General features: G+C 50.8%; 2 protein-coding genes across 11 annotated transcripts in view; one reads left to right on the top strand and one right to left on the bottom strand.

Moving 5' to 3' along the window:
* Window positions 1–4,094, bottom strand: part of Ptpru (protein tyrosine phosphatase receptor type U) — a 73,893-nt gene extending 69,799 nt beyond the window's left edge. For 6 of the 8 annotated variants that reach the window (XM_057783444.1, XM_057783445.1, XM_057783446.1 and 3 more), the window contains exon 1: window positions 3,886–4,094. In XM_057783444.1, coding sequence (XP_057639427.1) covers window positions 3,886–3,958 — 73 coding nt within the window. In that variant the 5' untranslated portion in view covers window positions 3,959–4,094. Of the gene's footprint in view, window positions 1–273; window positions 459–3,885 lie in introns of those variants that run through there. The other 2 variants (XM_057783452.1, XM_057783451.1) reach the window with 2 other exon arrangements.
* A 4,703-nt stretch (window positions 4,095–8,797) lies between these two features.
* The window catches only part of Mecr (mitochondrial trans-2-enoyl-CoA reductase), a 29,244-nt gene continuing 22,949 nt past the window's right edge, over window positions 8,798–15,092 (top strand). The window contains exon 1 of one of the 3 annotated variants that reach the window (XM_057785559.1): window positions 8,798–8,945. In XM_057785559.1, coding sequence (XP_057641542.1) covers window positions 8,869–8,945 — 77 coding nt within the window. In that variant the 5' untranslated portion in view covers window positions 8,798–8,868. Of the gene's footprint in view, window positions 8,996–9,409; window positions 9,633–15,092 lie in introns of those variants that run through there. The other 2 variants (XM_057785558.1, XM_057785560.1) reach the window with 2 other exon arrangements.

The raw sequence follows: 15,092 nt of genomic DNA, 5'->3' as shown, positions 1-15,092 counted from the left end.
TCCTCTGCCCAGACCACAATCCATCTGTGACTGAAGATTGAAGGAATGCCTGCTAAACAGGGGCCCTCCTCCCATGTTCAGACTGACCGTTGAGACTCGATGCCTCGCCTCGCCAACGGTTGTCCTGATCACAAAAGGCTGGAACTCGCGGGATTGGACAAGCTGAGCCAGCTGCCAGGGGTGGGGCTAGACTAGGGGTAAGAAGCACCAGGAGTCTGCGGGGAGAGGCCCTCCTGTAAGAGCTTTCTCCTTCAGTCTCTGCCAGGGACTCACCCTCTTTAACTCATAGCTCCCAGATGACACTTTCTGGACATGGCCTTTTCACAATGTAACACCATCCACCAGCAGAATTTTCCAGATTCTTACCAGGGGAGAAAAAAAAAATCCCTCAGCCTTCAATTCGACGTTCAGTGGAGCCATTGCGCCCCCATCTGGCACCTCCAGCTCTGGATTCGACCCACTTGACTTCATTCATTCTTTTCTGGCTTTTTTTTTTTTTTTTTAAATACGATGTCAGTTGCCCTGGCTAGCATGGAATTCACGGTGCAACTCAGGCTGACCTCAAACTTGCAATCAATCCTCCTGCCTCAGCCTCCCCAGTACTTGGATCCCAGGGCTGAACTGTATCACCCAGCTTCATTCATTCTTAGATGTCACATCCATTTATTCAGACTAAAGAGGCTCAGGCCTTGTCCCTGGCGCTAAGTAACTGAAGGTCCACACTGACTTTCCTTACGGAGTTCCTGATCTAGTAAGGCTGACAGGACTAAGAGATTGTAATTACAATATCATATAAAAGTCAACTTCTACCTTCCCTTTCCTGGGCTAGAACAGAGGAAAAACCAAGATAGGCTTCCTGGAGGAAGCTCACCAAACTAGGGACTCACATATGAAGATATGGAATCAGAGAGTCCTGGGGAGAAAGCACAGTTTGTAAAAGATACAGAGAAGAGGCACTTAGGGACTACTGGTAAATAAGGCTAACCAGAACATCTGATCCCAAAACAAGGTGAGGTGGGCCAGGTAGCCAGGGGCTAGAGCACTGTCAGGCCAAGAGGGACCTATTGGGGAGCTTCGAGGAGGATTTGAGGAGAGGTTTACAATGTGCATTTTAGGAAGAACTCTGGCACAGTGGGAGGAAGGAAGAGGCCGGTGCCTTCCTGCAGGTGGAAGATGGCTGAGAAGGGAGAGGTGGGGGAGGCATGGGTAAGACACAAAGGGAAGCCACAAAGCACCTCCTGCCACTCTGGCTGACCTAGCTGGGTGTGGAGGTCACCCTACAAGCCCAGCTGGGGACAGAATGGAGGATAGCAGCGTGCTTCCAGAAAACAGGATATGGCCAAGGACCTCCCCTGACACCAGATGCAGGCAGGAGGCAGCCGGGAAGTGTGGTATAGGATTCAGGTCACCCTCCTGGCTTCCTGCCTAGCCCCCCTTTTCAGTCCCAGAGAGAAGTCTGGGCTGTCCTGACAAGCCCTCTGGGTACCTCTCATCATTCCTGCCATCCACAACTCCAGCGATCAAAAAGACAGATTGAGCCAGAGTACAGTAGGATAAATTACTGTGCCAGGTTTGCACAGCTGAGAGACACCCTACACACACACACACACACACACACACACACACACACTGGGTGACAAGGGAGGGTAGGCAGGGGACTGGAATCACTCTCTAGACTGAAGACAGGGGACTGCCACCTCCCTTCTTCCCAGGGCTTCTCAATCAGTCTCTAATAGTAAAAGCTTCAAAAGTGCCAAGAACTTCCATAGTAAAGAGACTTATTCAAGGTCTCTCTCTCTCTCTCTCTCTCTCTCTCTCTCTCTCTCTCTCTCACACACACACACACACACACACACACGTGCACACAGCAAGTAGCAGAGGCAAAATTTGACCCCATGTTAACCCTGCCTTCAAATATCTACCAAGTATCACACACAATCACAATTAATTCCATGAAGTAGATGGGGAAATTGAGGCTCAGGAGACAGAATAACCTCATTCTCCCAAACCTCAATCCTGATAGCCCACTGTCATGGCAATTGAGGCCCAGATGTGTTCCCAAATCAAGGGGATAGGGTGGGGTGGGGTGGGGTGGGGAAGTACAGAGGGTTCGATCTCAAAGTGGGGGAAGGTTAGAAGGGTTGAGAAAAGTCTAAGAGGCAGGTTGCCTGGGTCACCCTCTCGGGTACCAGAAGGTCAAAACTGAAGCTCAATAGCAAGGCCCCAAAAGCTACAGGGCAAGGCCAGGACAGCTCCCGGGGTGCCCCCCCCCAGGGGGGCGGGGCCGTGAACTAGAACCCGGGAGGCCCGCTGTCCGGGGCAGGCGGCCAGGAGTCTGACCCAGGGCCAGAGGCAACAGCGCGTGTCACCCCTCTGCTTCCACCCGGGGCGGCTCCCTGCTACCCCACGCCTGGTGGCTGGAACCAGCGGAAGAGAAAGCCCTTGAAGAAAAGCCCTGGAAACACGCCTGCTGGAGGGGCGAGGCCTGGGGTCGAGGCCTCAGTAAGAGATTATGGGCCACGCACATACACAAGCACACCGACACACCTTCCACACAACACACGATGCGATGCGCTCGCGGACGCAGACACAGGCACTGGACATACACATTCAGACAGGCGAATGCGCACACACACACACACACACGCACGCACACACCCTCGAAAGGATGCCAGACTCCAAAGCACACTCAAGCGTGCGATCACACCGCAGGTCAAGCGGGAGCCCCACGCACACATTCACACACACACGTCCGCACACGCGGGCCCGGCTGGTCGGGAGGCCGCACAAAGTTGCAAAGCAGACGCAGGCGGCGTCCCCGGGGACCGCGGCGTCCCCGGCGCCTCTGGCGAGCCATGATGGGGACGCCGTCCCGCGGCCTCCAGCCAGGCCCTGCGGGGGCCCCCGACGCCGCAGCCCCGCCCGCAGCCGGGTGCGCCCCGCGGCCCTCCCCACCCGGGCGCCCCGCGGCCCTGGCGCCGCCTCGGATCAGCCGCCAGTCAGCGCCGCGCGGAACTTGCGAAACAACAAACGGCCCGAAATGTCGGAGTAGGCGGCCACGGCAGCTTCTCTACCCCCTCCTTCCCTCGCCAGCCGCAGGGCCGCCCCAGGCTCCAAGGGACGCTACCGCGACAACTTGTTCCGGCCGGGTGCGCCACGCACACGCGCGCGCACGATCATACACACTCACACATGCACACACACCCTCGGGTCCGGGCCACACTCGACCACGGCCCAGGAGCGCCCCACGCTCGCAGCGTTCCTAGCCACGCGGCGAACGGGTACCGACACACTCACATCCACTCCAGACACGCTCCCCACACGCATTCTCCCCACCCCTGGCATTCACTCGGACCCACACAGCACATCCCAAACACTCCCACAGGGACACTCGTGGACACAGCGCACAGAGACAGGTTCCTACCCGTTCCCACGCCTGCACGCGCGAGCGCACATACACACTCACACACACCACTCATTCCTAGGCCCACACTCGAGAAGGATCCACAGAAACCTCGCGGCACACGCATAAAACAAATACGCGGGTTCTCGAACACACCAACACTCCCGCCTGGGGAATACAAAAAAGCCAACAAATGCAACACAGTGTCAGACGCAACTCCAGCCAAGCTACCGAAACTCAAATACACAACCCACTTGGCAGCACCGTCAGACACGAGCCAGAGCACAGCCGGTGCCCCACGCAGACAACACTCACGCCAGCACACTCACAGCGGCATACAAGCAGCCTCAGCTCGCACACAAACTACGGACATAGCGGTCACAAACACTCGGAGCATACGACCGAGCATCCCGCACTCCGCACACGCGCGACGAGCCATCCCCGGCTCGAGGGATGAGCTCGGAGGGACCACGCGCGCTTACCTGCGGGAGTCTCGGTCTCCGGCGCACAGAACTGGAAGGTGAGTGCCAGGACCAGAGCCTGAGCACGGGCCATGGCTGGGGCGCTGCCGCCTCGGTCCTGGGGACCCTCTGCTGTGAAGGCGACGCCGCAGGAGCCGGAGTCCGAACCCACGGTGAGCCGGAGCCGTAGCGGAGCAGCTCCGCGCGGAGCGGGACTGGCGCCGAGTCCAGAGCGGGAGCCCGAGCGAGCGGGGCGCTGACGTCAGGCCCCCGGGCACGAGTTCCGCGGTCTCGAGGCGTCCCCTGCTGGCAGTGGTGCTCACTGCGGCCCGGGTCTTTGGGCCCTCCGGCTCCGGTGCGCCCTTCCCCCCCACTCCGGCACCCCGTCGAGAAGACCCTTTGGCGGGTGCCAGTATTCAAATCAACATTCTCAGACAGCACATTTGCTGCTCACGGCTGAGACTGTGATCCAGGGACACTTGGTTCCTCTGTCCCCTCCGTTGTTTAACTTCTTTCTACCTTGGCCCTTCGGAATATACATTCCCACCTCCCTCCAATGACAGGGCACTCTTCAACCTACCAAAAAATCGTTGTTGGACCTTTAGAATTCTGGCTTTTACTTTCAGAAACATGAAATCTACCTCTCTCATTAACGCTCGTGTCTCCTACAGTAGCCTCTGGCTACTCAGGGTAATAAATTTGGAACTCTGCCCAGGCCAAGTTCTTGCACAATCACCAGCAAACTAGTTGTCAGTAACTACGTAAAACCAGGCGTCATGTACGTGCCTCTCCCGCTGGGACTCCGTTAATCTTCCCCATTGCCCTAGGAGGCACAGACCACTGTAATCCCGTTACACCGTTGAAAAAACTGAGATTTATAGAGCATGACTTTTCCATAATTATGCATCCGTTTGAGGCAACAGCAAGACCTGCATCAAAGTTGGCTGGCTTGAACAGCGTAAGAAACAACCGCACATCTGAAAACCCATTGTTCCTCAAATATTGACAAGACATAGGGTCATTGGTTCAATAGGCCACGGAGGAGATATAAAACTGTCAAAAAAATTAAAATAAAATAAAATGAACAAGTCTCTCTCTGGGAGCTGGAGAGATGGTCCAGTGGTTAGGAGCACATACTGCTCTTGCGGAGGACCCAGAATGGATTCCCAGAGCCCTTGTTCAGTGGCTCAACTGCCTGTAACTGCAGCTCCAGGGTTACCACGTCTGGCCTTGTAGGGCACTGCACTCTCATGCACATAAACAGACATATAATTAATTCTAAAAAAATCTCCACCCTCATGAAGCTTACATGGTGGGGGGGGGGAGAGGAAGAAAGGTGAGAGGAACTAACAGTGGGGGTCAAGGGTTGCTGCAGTTCTAAACAGATCCCTGCAATTTGATGGATTTGGTAGTTATCACCGTCTTCAGAATGTGGGCTCCCCTAGGGAAGCATTGTCCCTCCGGGCCGGGTATCTGGCAGGCTCAACTGAATGAGTGGGTAACTGACAAATGATTCTAGACATGGCCCTTGCTTTCATGAAGGCTTCATGAAACTTCCGTTCCAGCAGGGGGTGGTGCAGCAAATATAAATAGATGGAGCTGCAGTCGGAGACAAGCACCCTCAAGGAAATGAAGCTCGGCCACAAGAAACGCTGGGAAGGGGGTCCCGCTTTAGATGACACTTTCCAAGAGGCCTTTGCTGAGGAAGGGGCATGATGCGGCGTGATCTGAGGCCTCAAGTATGAGGGGCCAGCCTCAAGCAGACAGATGGGAAGGAACACTTTGCAGCCAGAGGAGCTAGCCTGTGCAAAGATAGGCTGGTGGGTCTAAGGAACTTAGGGAGGCCAGAATGAAAGAGTGGGGAGGAGACATGGGTGCAGCTGGAGAAGATGCCAGGGTCTGCAGACCATACAGGAAGCTGAATAAGGAGGAAGTTTCAGGTTAAACCCTAGGAAAGTGATAACCTGCTGATGTGATAAGGGGAAGGGGCTTGAGTTCTGATATTTTTATTTTCCCAACAACTAGAGATGGGGACATTGAAAGCATGTATTTAAGAACATATCCTGCCATCTGTGTATGTGAACCCTTCCTGTTCCCTGTGTCTTTCCCCAGCTGGCTCACACTGAGACTCTGCCCTGAGGCTAGAAAGGGAAGAACTGAGTGTTCCAGGGCTCCTTACCTCTGCTCTTGTAACTGCTGCTGACTCCAGGAAGAGACAGAGAAGGGGGCAAAGACACAAAGCCTGCGAGGACCAGAGCACCAGAGCATTAAACTGAGCGTCCCAAGAAGGGAAAGTGAGGACAAGATAGAAATACATTTAGAAATACATGCTGAAACAGAAGACTATCCAGCAACCAGGTTGCAGGGGGAATAGAACTGAATTTTTTTTTTTTTTTTTTTTTGTAATCTCAAAAGTGTGTAAACTGAGACTCAGAAAGCTTAAGCTATTTGCCCAAGGTCACAAAGTTAGTCCATGAAGGTACCAGGACTTGAACTTGATAGAGTCCCCATTCCCTTGCTCCTTGGTCAAGGGACAGCATTGGAAGCTTTGGTGAATGGAAAGTGCCCGGGTAGCAACAGGTGGACAGATGAAGAGAACATGCCCCTTTGCTTTTAAAAGGGGTCACAGATTTCAAAAATCCTTGAGGGATGAAGAAAGGCCCTGGCTTGGAGTGACTGTCCCAAATCTAAGGAGAAGGCTAGGGTGCCACAGTCCACGCCAGGTCAAGAAGAAATTCAATTACCTACAACTCATGGACTATTTATGATGCCTATCCTGCGCCAGGCCCATACTGAGTGCTGGTGTCGTGGAGATGAGCTAAACAAGGCCCCAGACTTAGCTGAACGGGGAAGTGGGCATATAAATAACTCTGATACCGTATCCTAAAGGCCATAATGTTAGCCCAGAGAAAATACAAAGGCATTGGGCTTGACAAATAAAACAGTACCTTAACCTGGAATTCCCCTGGCAGTTTAGACAGGAAAATTCATTTCAGGAAGTAGCAACCCGAATAAAAACATAAAACAAGGGGACTGAAGAGATGGCTCAGAGGTTAAGAGCACTGGCTGCTCTCCAGAGGTCCTGAGTTCAATGCCCAGCAACCACATGGTGGTTCGCAACCATCTGTAATGAGATCTGGTGTCATCTTCCAGCCTGCAAGCAGAACACTGTATACATAATAAATAAATAAATCTTTTAAAAAAAAAAACATAAAACAAGGAAGAACTAGCCAAAGTTGAGGGTGGGGGTCAGGTGTAGCTGGGTCACAGGCTATGTACAATGAAAGAGAAGAAGATAAAGTAGGAAAGACAGGGAGTACATATTGTCTTGAATGCAAAGTTAAGACTTTCATCTGTGGTTCTCAGACTGTGGCCTGGATGAACCCAGATGGCCAGAACAAAAGTGCAGGTTTATAGGGATGTCTGGGGAGATGAAGTCCAGCCTCCAGGACTTCTTGCTTCTGTTTCACCAGCTAGTTGGCTACCCAAGGACTGGGGTGGGTTGGGGGGGAGGTAATAAAAATATCTCAATGTCACCTAGAGGGTTCTGCTGCAGAGGGACCTTATGAACTTTTTTCTTAGACTTTTGTAACTTAATTTAAACTGTTTCTCTTTATCTACATTTTTCCTCAAGGCTCTCTCTCTCTTTCTGTATGTTTTACTTTACTGCTTCCTTCAGTGTCTGGAGCTGCCTGGCTTCTGGCTTTTGGCCCTGGGTAAGCCCTGCTCTTTCTCCTTTCTTCTCCTTTTTTCTTCTTTCCTGAGCCTAGATTCCTCCTCTTACTTATTCACTCTGCCCATCAGCCCCGCCTATCTTTTCTCTGACTAGCTATTGGCTGTTCATCTCTTTATTAGCCCAATCAGCTGGCTGCCTTACACAGGCAAGGGGAAACAAAAGCAACTCATTTTTACATAATTAAACAAATGCAACACAAACAAACGTAACACATCTTTACACAGTTAATCTTCCACAGCAGAAACAAATGTAACACATCTTGGCCTAGTTAAAGTAATATTCCACAAAACCTCATATAATTTCCACGCACCCAGATTTGGAATCAAAGGACTAACTCCAACAGCTCCTCCCTCAAAAGTTCCAGCCTGCCTCCAACAGAGTACTCCTTTCCTTCAAACTGCAATAGTGCACACTTGCATGCGTACGAAGGTTCAACCAGAGGTTTATTTGTGCTTATGTCCTCTCTCCACCAGAGACCCTGCATCTTTACAGGTCTCATTTGATCAAGCTAGGAAAAGAACAGGGCTAGGATTTGAGCGTGGTATTCCTGCTTCCCGGTCAGCTGGGGCAGAGAAGTAACTTTTAAAACCCCGTGTTCTGGTGGCGCACACCTATAATCCCAGCACTCAGCAGGCAGAGGCAGGAAGATCTCCGAGTTTGAGGCCAGCCTGGTCTACAGAGAAAGTTCCAGGACAACCAGAACTACACAGAGAAATCCTGTCTCAAAAAAAAATATATATATATAACAACGATGATGACGATGATGTGGTGGTGGCGACGGCGATAAAGTCCGGTGTTGTTCTGGGGAATTGGAGATGAGAGGAAGGGATACTTTAAAGGGCATGGTGATAGCTCAATAGATGGTGGAAAGGGGAAACTGAGGCCAAAATGTAAATGACTTTCCCCAAATGAAACACCACACTGCGAGCAATATTCGCAACTATAGGCCAGTCCCAGACTCTATTCGCTGGGAATGCTGCTTTGGTTGGCTCTGAATTCTTCTCCAGGTTCCTGATTTTCCTACGCCATTCCACCCCACTCCCCAACGTCAAGCCCGGAGCCGTTTTTCCAACCAACGCAGATACTGGGCAAGAGAGTCGAGCGCCTCTTTAAAGGGGAGGGGGCGTGGCCAAGAGCGGGGCGGGGCGAGGCTCAGGCTTGCGGTCGCGGGCTGATGACGTGACCCGGCGCGCCGGCTTCTGACAGCGCTGGTAGCGGCATGTTGGTCAGCGGGCGGCTGACAGGGGCGCGAGCCCGGGTGCCTCAGCATGCGGGTCTCCTCGAGACTTGGCTCCGCCGCAGGCGGACCGCGTCCTCCTACTCCGCTTCCTCTGAGCCGTCCAAGGTGCGGGCGCTGATCTATGGCAACCACGGGGATCCGGCCAAGGTCATCCAGTAAGAGTCGGCGGGGCAGGGAGCTGGGGGTCCCTGGAGGGTTTTAAGGCGGGCGGCGGACCGCGAAGAGAGGACAGGGTCCGAGGAAGCGGACGCCGCTGTCCGACAGACGCCGAAGCCCAAGGCGCGCTCGCTAATTCGACTCCGGTGCTTCCTGGCGGCGGAAGACCCGCGAAGTACAGATGCAAGATCGAAGGGCGACGCTCGTTGATCGATATTGATCGAGGATTGTGGCAGGCACTCCTTTATCTAGGGGGATGCTTTCGGTGGCTTGTCAAGGCAACGCTCGTCGGGGGGTGGTTATTGGATGTATTCCCATTGTGCAGATGAGAAAGCCGAGGCATACGAAAGTTAAAACCACTTGCCCAAAGTCACCCAGCCAGTGAGAATCGGAATTTGAACATATGGTCTCCCTGAGTTCTACTCCTTTGTTGACTTATATTTAAGAGGAAGAGATCAGAGTAATTTTACATCTATTTGGATCGTCAGTTCTGAGTTAAATAGGCAATAGGTTATTGTTTCGGTTTCACAGAGCTCGCAGGACTTGTCCAAAGTGATACAGTTACTCAGTGATTGGAATAGGGACTGGAATTCACCTCTGGCCCTTTCTCGTGTGAGTTTCCTTCCACCACATCACGTATGTATCTTGACGTAGTTACAAGTTGTTTAAACCCTGCTTGTTGGTGCACACCTTTAATCCCAGCACTCTGGAGGTAAAGGCAGATCTCTGTGAGTTCAAGGCCAGCTTCGCCTATACAGTGACTTCCAGGATATCCAGGACTATAGAGACGCTGTCTCAAAACAAACAAACAAAAACGAGTTGCTTCATAATCCCAGCATGCTGAGGGAAGAGGGTTGTGAGTTTGAGACCAGCATAGGCTCTTTAATGAGCCTTTGTCTCAAAACACACAGAGCAAAATACATAAAAAATTTGAAAAACCCAAATACAATTTAGGGGCTGTATATGATGGTGCATGCCTGTAGCCCCAGCACTGGCTGAGGCAGGAAGATTGTGAATTTGAGGCCAGTATGGACTACATATTGAAACCCTGCCTTAAAAACAAAAGACAAAAATTTGGTGTTTGCCAACATACAATCTTCTTAATATTGTTTTCTCTTTCCTTCTTTAGGTTTCCCTGTCTAGCCCTGGCTAGCCTGGAACTGGCCAAGTAGACTTGGCTGACCTGGAATTTATAGTGATTCTCTTACCTCTGCCCACTGCCAAATGCTGGAGTTAAAAGTGTGCAACTCCAAGTCCCATTAAAAAAAAAAAAGTCTGGCCTCTAACTGCCAGTGCCAGGATTACAGATGTGTTTGTTCTCCACTGCTCCTGCTCCTCTTCCTTTCTCTCCCAGCTCAGACAAGGTGTCCCTGTGTTTCCCAGGTTGGCCTGGAACTTGTTCTCTTGCCTCAGCTCCTCAAGGAGTTGAAATTACTGGTTGAGCATTCTTTGAAATTGCTCTAAAGGTGGGTGTGGCCAGCACACGACCTTGAGTTTCTCTGCAGCTCCGCTCCGCTTGTCAAAGCACCTAGCCTGTATTTTCACCGTCACAGCTGTACGGTTTGCTGTGAACCAAGGAGTTACGAAGGCACCGCAGGGGAGTCTCGTTCTTAGCTGATTAGTCCTGTGTGCTGGGTTTGTGAAGTGGCCCAGAGAACTAAGTGCACTTGCTAAACACACAACTAAGCCAAGTGAGGGCAAAGAGCTGCCTCCGAGAACCGTGATTTCCAGATTGGGGCTTTCACTTTCGTCCCGCTCCAAGCAGCCTTCACAGCTCTTTAGACTGACAAGTTACATGTAGATTTATTTGTTGGTAATCCGTACGTAAAAATTATGAATTACGATCCAACAATTCTCAGAGAGGGTATTATAGACATAGAAGGCTGAGAGGTGGATTGACTAGTCTAAGATCAAACATTTTATATCTGAGTTCAGTAGTGCACGTGCGTAGATCAGGGTCAGCTCTCAGGAGTCAGTTCTCTTCCATCTTTTGGGATCTGGTGACTGACCTCTGGTCATCATTGTATTCGCAGCTTGCTCCTCTGCCAGCTGAACCATCACACCAGCCCCCTAGTTGTATTTTGCTGAGAGGCAATGAATCATGTCAGGGAAGACATTTCCCTGAAGACTTTGCTGCGGTGAGCTGATAAAGCCTTTGTGAGCAGGCCTCCATTTCAGAAATGGCCCCAAAAGGAGAGCGGTGTGCTGCTGCTCCCAAAGGCTTGTCATTTGTGTCTCTCTCATAGGCCTGCGTGAAACAGCTGCTCCTGTCGCGTTAGCTGAACCCGAAACTCATTTCATTAAGAGACACACCTTTTATTGAGTTGTCCCAGCGCGATGAGGAAGGCTCGAGTGGCTGAACAGCTGTGTGCCGTGGCTTCCTGATTGGTTTCCTGTTAGAGAATCAGAAAAGCTGGAACAGCCCTGTCTGTCGGCAGATAGAAATAAAGACAGCTGCTTCTGTCTTCTGTGTAGATCCCTAGTCGTGTCCCCAAGCTCAGAACATGACGCTTGTTCCAGGCTCCACCTCTGAAGCGCACAGTGGGTCTGGGGTGTCTGTTGTTTAAGCTCGCAGGCCTCCAGGTGACTGATGTCCAGCCAGTGCTGGGAAATAATGCCTGTGGATAGACAGCCAGGCAGTAGGCATTGTCCCCTGTCTGGAATGGCCTTCCCTTCTGACCCAGATTCGGGCAACTTTGTGTGTGGGCTGAGGTCCGTGACCAAAATTTCCTTTGTAGTTCTGTATGCGGTTTACAGTAACCACAGCCTCAAAAGAATCAAGTGTTCTCACATCCCAGTGACAGGGCGTCTCTGGATCTTGTGATGAGTAGGTCATGAGACTACCCAAAATCCAAACAACAGTTCCCAGACAGGTGTGTTTTGTACTGTGGGCCAGTCTAGGAGCTGGGGAGACACTAGGGAAAGGCACGAAGTCAGAATGCAGGATTTTACAGTAGTCTGCAAATTTCAGAGGTGCTCAGAGCCTGTTCTCTGTGCAGAGTTCTAGAAGGTTCTGGAAGCCATGATGTCCTTTACCCCTCCCCCCCATCCTTCTCCCCTCCTACTCTAGGGAACATCCCCTCAGATCTTCGCTTTTCTCTTAAGTGCTGGTGTGGAAGTAACTCATTTCTTGTATACCTACGAAGTAGCAAGTGTCAAGCTAAGTTCTCTGTGAAGACTGTGGTATTCAAATGGGACCGAGGTGACTGTAGCTCAGTGTAGTGTCCTTGCCTAACATGCACAAGGCCCTGAGTTCAGTCCTAGGCATCACAAATCAGCATCATCCAGTTTTGTTCGGTCTTCCCTGTTTAACAGAGAAGGAAATTGAATCTCAAGATTGAAAGGCTCTTGCCCAAAGGACAACTAGAATGTTCCTGCTTAAAAGTTCTTCATGGGGATGGAAGCCCCCAGTGGAGACAAACACTGAAAGAAGCAGTTACAGTCATCTGAAAGGGTTTTCCAGGATGGAATGGAGTGTAAAATTAGGATCATGATTGTTTAGAAGAGAAAGTGAAATTATAGGTCATTCAGTGGCCCCGAATTTTCTGTTCTGCCCTGGGATCTGCCCTGGGATGAGGGAGGTACCAGTTTCTGCCCTCTTCTTTCCTGTGCCTGCATCCAGCTTGTGTGGTCACCCACAACTGTAATCTCAGCACTCAAAGTTGGTAGCAGGAACATCAGGAATTTGAAGCCAGTCTTGGCTACATAGTGAGTTTGAAACTAGCCTGGGAAACATGAGATGCAGTCTCAAAACACCAAAAGAAACACCTAGGGGCTGGAGAGATGGCTCAGAGGTTAAGAGCACTGCCTGCTCTTCCAAAGGTCCTGAGTTCAATTCCCAGCAACCACATGGTGGCTCACAACCATCTGAAATGAGATCTGATGCCCTCTTCTGGCTGCAGACACACAGACAGAATATTGTATACATAATAAATAAATATTTAAAAAAAAAAGAAACACCTAACACCCAAAGTGGTTTCTCACCTGCCAACTGCAGGATAAACCACGTGGGGAAACCTTTGCTTTCTATACCCTTTCTGATTTAAACCAGATGGAATTTAGGGGGCCCGGGTTAGGTTGGTAAGGCATTTTCATTATAGGGTGCTCTTTATTCCGAGTCTTTCTACACTTGATGTTGGTGTTTAAACTAAAACTCTGTGGGTAACTTGGTTTTTAAACTGGAATTTAGTATTTTCTAAATTGATGTTTGGTGCTTTGTTGAGAACTTTTTCATAGTCAAAGATGAAGGAAGTGGACATAGTGTTCATTGATACAGGAAACTAGCCAGCATTGGTTCCTTGAGGGGCAGGTAGACTCTGGGCCCGGAAGATTCAGAGACAAGTGATTTATACCTTTGTCCCCAGAAAACCCCAGTCTAGTCCAGCAGTTGGGCCACCACAGCCCAGTGGGGTAGATGCTATGATATATTCAGAATGAAATAAGTACCCAAAAGAGGGATGCCTAGTTCCTTCTCTTGCCTTTGGGCAGTCAGACTAGCAAGAAGTCAAAGCCATATGAGAGGACTGTCTTGAGCAAAAGAGGCTTCAGGTGCAGAAGCCCTGAATGCCTCAATACCTACTGATAACTGACCCCGAGGGGATTGCGCTGAGGTCATGGGATTCACACTATACTGTGGAGTTCATGCCGTGTCCCACTGTCCCGGTTTCCTCCTGTTGCCTCAGATGAAATGTGGCAGACAAACGAATCCCACAGTAGGTTAGATGTTATCCCTCCATCCTGAGCCTCTGAGAGATGCTGTCACTCAGTGCAGCTCCAGGTCACATTCCTATCTGTCCTATTAAATGCTTCCTGGCCTTTCCCACTCGGGGTGAGTTCAGATGGGCCCTTGTTTTAGAAGTAGATGAACAGATGACAGAATCATACTAGCTTAAGATGTTTTGTTGGGACCACAGGCAACAACAATACAAGAGCAGTGGTCCACATTCCAGTCCTTCCTCTGAAGAAGTCACTCGGCCAAGACCAGCAGTGGTGATATGCTTACTCTCCCTGCAGCTTCTATGCCAATAACAGACGTTCACAGGTCTCCCTTCTGTGTACCTACATCTACCGGCCTTTATAGCCCATCTCCCCAAGAGCACTCTTTCCTACCAAGGCAGGATGGGGCCTTGTGTTAAGTAGCCTTCTGTCACAACGTATGCATGAGACTGCTTAAAAAACTACATTTTGGAGGTTGTGGTCAACGAGTAGTGCCATTGCTTCTGAATAGGGACATGCACCAAAACCATGCTCCTTAGCATGAGCCAGAGAGGAAAGGACTAGGTACCCACAATGACCTGAAGACCGACGTCAGGGTTCCACCTCTTACCCACAGTGCCCTGGCCACCAAACCTCTAACACAGGGACATTTCTGGTCTGAACTATAGCAGATCCCTCTCAGCACAACCCTGCAGCCATGGAAACTGAGGAATAACTCTTCATTGTTCCAGTCATCCTCTGACTGCTCTGGGAAAGTCAGCAGCCACTGGACTACCTGCTCCAGCTGCTTGGGATGCTGAGCCCAGGAATTAAAGGTTAGGCTGGGCAACACAGTGAGACCTACACATACAAAAAGTCAGGGCAGTGGAAATTGTGTTTGACAGACCAAAAGATGAGTCCCAAGTGGAGGGTGGGCAGGATTACCTTGAGTCAGAAAAGCCAAAAGAGGCCCAACAAGGCTGATGAGTGACAGAGAGCTTTGGTCCCTAAGAGTCCAGCACTCCTTTAGATCTCTACCGGCTAAGACCACTCATTCCCTGCTAGGGGTCACAAACCAGAAGCTGAGGCACCATCTCCCTCCCACTTGTGACATGTGTGCCAGCACCCGAGGCACTTCTCTAAGGCACGGAAGGTGGCTTGTTGATCATGAGACCACATGCAGACTTGAGGAAGGCCACGTGAGGTGTCAGTCACCTTCTCCAGTGCTGTGTGAAAACACACATTCCTAGCTCATGTACCGAGCAGATGGGGAAGTCTCTAGTCGGTGACACGCTCTCTCAGCTAGGTCTGTCTGAAGTTATTTGCAGTGATGGAGTGAAAGATGAAAGATAAGAACAAATGGTGGCTAATTAAACATGGAAGGCAGGGAAGAGTGCTCAG

The sequence above is a fragment of the Chionomys nivalis genome, chromosome 11, assembly GCF_950005125.1.
Source record: "Chionomys nivalis chromosome 11, mChiNiv1.1, whole genome shotgun sequence".
Taxonomy (NCBI): domain Eukaryota; kingdom Metazoa; phylum Chordata; class Mammalia; order Rodentia; family Cricetidae; genus Chionomys; species Chionomys nivalis.
The sequence above is the reverse complement of the archived record's forward strand: the minus strand, read 5'-3'. Positions and strand labels throughout refer to the sequence as shown.